Raw genomic sequence first — 6,146 nt, forward strand, 5'->3', positions numbered from 1 at the left:
ATATTTTTATATATACTTTGTGACCACTATTCCAGTAGGGTACTCGTGGGCATGCATGTATGTCGTTTTGATTCCACTGTTGTATTTTATATGTATGCATGCCAGGGTATTTTTGTCTTGTGTATGTTTTTCTTCCCTTATGTAAGCTCTTTCGTTCGGATAGACCGAGTGATTGGGATATCCGCGCGGGAGTGCTTATAGAATTTAGCCCAAGAGTTGAAGGACTTGTACGATTCCCTTGACTCTAAATGGCAATATGACATCGAAAGATTCGTGTAATTGATGATCTTGGATGGGTGTTTCATGCTTAAAATACTATACTTGATCGGCACAGATTATACCAGTTATTCCAATTACTATCCCATCCTCAACCAATATGGGAGGGTCAATTTCATGATCAAGGCAGACATGTTGATGCTCGAGAATCTGTTGCCAATATTGATTCTGATCAGTCTCAAATGTTTCCTAGAGCAAAAGGATGAGGTATACATTAAGCTCTTTTTTTGTTCTATTCTAAACATAAATAAGATTTCTTAGTTAGTTACTAATTCAATTCATAAGATTTATATGAAATTTAGATTACATTCTAAATTGATCTAAACTTGAGATTTTTTCACAATCAAAATAAAAGTAATTATCCAGGAGGTGACTAAAAAGATATCACCCTGATATTAAGTCAAAAAAGAATTTGAAACATAGTTTATAGGCATGTATGAGTAACGTAAAATATTATTCATTTGGCTCACCTCTCGGACCTTTCTATATCTTTGAGTTGAGCTTTATAATGGGAATCATAAAGTCATCTCCACCAAAGACGTCAAAATGGCAAAATTCAACAATTTTGTTGTTTTGCTGTCTCTAATCAAACATCTCATCACACTAAAATGGCATTTTTGTAATAGGGATCACAAATTCTGGCATGATGAACAGTGGAAAACCATTTTTAGCATTCCACTGTTCACCCATGACATTTTTGTCATGGAAAATTTATCCTCAAATTGCCTCCATTCCAATATGAAAAAATGTTATCCCCCTTATGTTCCCTCTTAATTTTGTTTTAGTATATATAATTATTGATTTTAGCCTTAATTTGTATATTTAATTTGATCATTATTTTTAACAACATAATAAACTAAAATTAAGCAAAAAATTATAATTATTTAATAAGATAAATAAATTACTTCATTAATCTTAAAAAGTTGTGAATAACATGAGTAGTACGATGACATGAACATTGAAAATTAAAATATAACGTACACTAAATAAAAGATAACTATTTAATATTTTAGTAGATCATTTTCAAGTCCAAAACCATCAAAATAATGACCAACGGAGTTGAGGAACTTTTGAGTTCTTCGTCCTACTATTCAGCTCTTTTCTTCATAATTCTTCTATGTTCTTTTGGTATAAACTCGCATAATTTCGTATCTGAAATGGAGCTCAAATTTTTAGTAGAATCTTATTTTTAGAATAAAATTTTGTCGCGCTGGCTTTTTTTAGATTACTTTCAATTCGAGTCCTTTGAATTTCGTTAATTTTTTGCCTATCCTCAATTCTCTTACATATGACTTTAACGAGTTGACGTTGCTTTTTCATCTTTTCTACAATCATTTTTGAAAAGTCTTCTTCATTTTTTTCTTTTGACTTCGCCTTTTTTATTCTAATAGGTCGTTAACTTGAATTGTCATTGGGATTTTTTTTATTTATATCAAAAGAAAATAAAGGCAATCCAGGAGATGCTGAGGTAGGAGTCTCTAAACTTGGAGACTCTATTTATGACGATGCAAAGTTGTCACTTTGTCTTTGAAAGCTTGATAATTTCACTTGCACATTGTTTTTAAATTTTTTAATGTCCTTCTAAAGGAGCCAGACATGGTCAATATACTAATTCTAAGAATTAAATGACATGACTAATTGTATTTTTTGTTTGTAATATTTTTTTATTCAAGTAATCCCGTTTGAATCTTGTAGTGTTAAATCATAAATCTTGTAGATTGTGATATTATGTATAATATTATATTTAAATTTTAAAATAAATGTAATATTTTATGTAAATACATGTAATTTTTTTTACATATTTAAGCTATAATTACGTAAATAATTAAATAATTTTTGAAATAAATTAGTTGTTATGAATTAAAGAAATAAGGAAATAGAAATAACATTATTTATTTGGTGTAATGGGTTGGAGATGACTTGTTAAAATAGTACGAAAGTTGCACCATTTTAGTTGAATTTATCTTTGAACTCTAAACCCTAAGAATTGTCTCATATTGAGGGATTTTCTTATTAAAATTACCTCCGAAGAAATATTTCACATATAAGTACTTCAAAACTTTCTCATGCCTGAATTATGCTTCTAACGATTATTCTTATCTTATCATTGAGGATATTTTTGGTGCCTATTTTTTACACGGATTAGGCTATTTTACTTTATTTATCTTAAAATAATTCAAAAGTATAATTTATTTGAAATTTGGGTGTTTCATGCTAATTAGGTATTCAAAGTCAAATCATAAGTTGGTCAAAAGTTTGACTTTTTAGAATAGTTTTTATGACTTAACACTTTGTTTTAAGTGGATTTTTTTATTTTTTACAACATTATCAGTAAGATATTGTTATGTTTATTTCTAACTTATAGACACTTTTTACAAGTTTTCGTATTAATGTTAAACACTCCAACACGTATATGACAGACTCACATGGTATGTCTGAAACTTTTTAAAAAAATTTCAAAAGTGGAGGATACACTTCCAAGACGTGTGTTATTTATGTGGACATGCATATTATTTATTTCAAAATTTTTGATATTTTAATTGCATGACCATTTAATTTATATATTCTTCATGCTTCTATTCTCCAAAATCTCCATTAGATCTTGAGGGACAAAGGCAACTGGAATGTAATTGCTAACTAAAATATTTATTTTATTCATTTAAAATTTTGACATTTGAATTTTAAATGCATATTTATCCATGCTCAGGGTTTCATACTTGCTTTATCCCTCATGTTATTCGTGCAGCCTAACGTTGAAGAATTGAAGGACTTGACCAAGCGCACACTTTTTCTTATCAGCAACTTCTACTCCTTTATCGAGAACTTCGACGGCATTATCAAGGACTTAGAGACGACCGCATGTTTGCACGTGCTTGACCTCTGCCGCAAAAGCCTACTCCCCACACACAGCGAACATGGAAATGCATCCCCTCAATTTTCAAATCAAGGAAAAGGAAGGAGCAACAGGGTCAGCCACAACGTCGCCCACCTAGTCTCGACGTTCCACGATGCCGGCATCGGCTTCATGAGAAGTAAAAGCAAAAGTCTTCGGAACATCACCTTCGACTGCGGCATCTTGAAAATTCCTAATTTCATAGTTAGTGACTATACCGAAACAATGGTCTTGAATCTCTTAGCCTTCGAGAGTTGCCACCTCTTTGTTGGACACGAGATCACTTCGTTCGTTGTGTTCATGGGCTGCATCATTGATGATGCTCGGGATATCAAACTTTTGAGCTCAAAAGTGATTATAGACAACTTCATTGGACCAGACAAGGAGGTAGCCGATTTATTCAACACAATGTCCAAGGATTTGGTCATGGGGGAAGGACCTTTACAAGGTGTACATAGATCTCATCGACTACTGCAACAAGCCTTGGCCTAAATGGCAGGCCAATCTAATTCAAACTTACTTTAGAAGCCCGTGGGCAATTGTTTCTATCATCGCAGCCACCCTTGGCTTATCTCTTGCTACAGTGCAAACTATCTTCACCATCCTAATTTAATTTGAAGTGATATTTGTAAAATTTTAATGGCATTCATATAAATATATAATAGATTAATATCTAAGTATTATTAAGTATAGCTCAATTCAAGATGTTCTGAGCAAAATTTCTGCTAAACCCTTATTTGTGATGTGACCCTAATGTATGGTATACAAAACTCATATCTTGGAGCCATCTTGAATATTGGGCTTGGTCATTGAAGTATCAATGGGCAATGAGCGGTGCACACAGGCCAGCCCAGCCCATAGGCTCTCAGGACCAGTCAGTGGAGCCCATGGGCCAAGGCGACCCATTTTAGTATTTAATAGAGATACAGATTGATCTGAACTTCCAATCCCATGTCTCGACCATACAGCGTGGCTGTCAAGCGATTGGCTAGTGAACATGAAACACGAGGAGAGGATGGAAAGCCAAAGCAATAAAAAGTTATTTCTTTATTAATTGGGTGAGAGAGAAAATCTGTGTTTTCGTGGTTCAAGTGAAAGGAAAAATTCCCCTGTCAATAATAGAACGATTTAAGGTGAAGCCCTCTATGTTCCAATAAAACATATTATAGGCTGATTCTTAAATCAAACCTGTGATTCAATAATTAATGGAATAAAGGCTTAGGCTTCTCTGCTCTGCTTGAACGGTAAATGCACAAGAAAGCAAAGAATGTGCAGTTGCGGCATCATTATCGGCATTGCAAGTCAGGAATGTAGGCTTCTCTCTTATAGTCCCAACTTCTGAACCCAGCAACCACCGCAATACTCAAAGCCAAGAAGAGGAGGGCGGGAAGAAGCGGTCCATCTACAAGCTCCCTCCCCTCATCTCCGACCTCAACACGAAAGCCTACCTGCCCCAAGCGGGCATCATTCAGACCGTACCATCACAAGCGACGCGCTCTCCTCCATTTCCTTGGTAGATCGTCGATGTCTCTGGACACAATCTTCAACTCCATGGTCGAAGTGGCGCAAGAGCTCAAGGATACGACTCGCTCCCTCCCATGTGAGAATACAATACTAAAAGATTTGTGCAGCTAATGATTTTGGATAGGTGTTTCATGCGGGAAATATAGTGGGTGGAGGTATTGAAGTTTTGAGTATATGATTATTCCAACGATGATCCCATATTTCGCCCCAACGAGGAGTTCTATATCATGTAACGGGATATGTTATTCTTGAAGAATCAATTGTCGATACTCATGCTATTCAAGCTCAAAAACATCAAAGAGAATGTTAAGATACAAATACATAAATCCAACTTCTCTCACCTCCCTTAGTAACATCAAAGCTCATGTTTATTAAATTTTAAATTTTTAATTAGACATAAAAAGTCAAGATTTAATTTATCATATAATTCATTATTAAAACATATTTTCTTAATCAAAGAGTTAGGATTAAATTTATTAAATTTTAAATTTAATTAACATGATCTCTTATGTTAATAAATTTCTTTTAAGGGATTAATGTGAACTAAATTAGTCTCATTTTTATAATAAGAGATGTATTTATTATATTTTATTTTTAAAGCCAAAAGGATGAAAGTCATTGTCTAAATAATACTTATTACTCAATTAAAATATTTTCTTACTTGATTAAAAAGATATTACTCTATTAAATTTAAATGATAGTTGATTAAATTTCAATTTTTAGCATATCTTATTATCAAAACATCCTAATAGAAAAAGTGTATTAAAATTTTGTGTTTAAATTCTCATTATCAAAACATCCTCAATGTAAATTGCAATAATTAATATATTAACAATAAGAAAAAAAATCTCAATTTTCCATAATGGATATGGGCTAAGCCAAACTCAACTCAAATGGGTGGATTTAGAAATTTAGATTTTCTTGGTTCGATAAACACACATAAAAATAAAAATAAAAACAACTTTGAATAAGGCGTAGAAAAGAATGGTTATAAGGTCTCTAACCCTAGTCGACTTATACATAATTTTTAAATTATTTTTATTTTATTTTATTACGTTTGATATTATTTTCTTATCAAAATATATGTTTCTTAAAATAAAATTTTAATTAATCTTTAGTTGAGCTCATCTCATTGTCAAATTTAATTTATGATACTTTACTATTGATATTTTTTATTTTTAAAACATTTCTTATATTATTGAGTCTTCAAAATTGGCTTATTGTCAACGCCTCGTTGCATTATTTCACTTTTTGTAAATATTGAAAATAATTTGACATTTTAAAGTATTTATATGATAGAAAAATATGAGATGTGACGTTGGGGTGTCCCAATTTTAAAATAAATTAAAGTTTAACAAGAGTTGGTTGGGCCCTGACCCATATATAAAAGAAGAAAGTTTAACGGGAGTTGGGTTGGGCCTTAGCCCATAATACAAAAGAAATAAATAAATGT

General features: G+C 32.1%; 1 protein-coding gene across 1 annotated transcript; it reads left to right on the forward strand.

The window, feature by feature from the left end:
* Window positions 1–282: 282 nt before the first annotated feature.
* Window positions 283–3,661, forward strand: LOC127786763 (UPF0481 protein At3g47200-like). The gene is made up of 2 exons (XM_052314411.1): window positions 283–483; window positions 3,023–3,661. Exons 1-2 carry the CDS (start codon window positions 283–285, stop codon window positions 3,659–3,661), a joined length of 840 nt encoding a protein of 279 aa, XP_052170371.1.
* The last annotated feature ends 2,485 nt before the right edge of the window (window positions 3,662–6,146 follow it).

Source organism: Diospyros lotus, chromosome 12 (genome assembly GCF_014633365.1).
Source record: "Diospyros lotus cultivar Yz01 chromosome 12, ASM1463336v1, whole genome shotgun sequence".
In the NCBI taxonomy this organism is placed as follows: Eukaryota; Viridiplantae; Streptophyta; class Magnoliopsida; order Ericales; family Ebenaceae; genus Diospyros; species Diospyros lotus.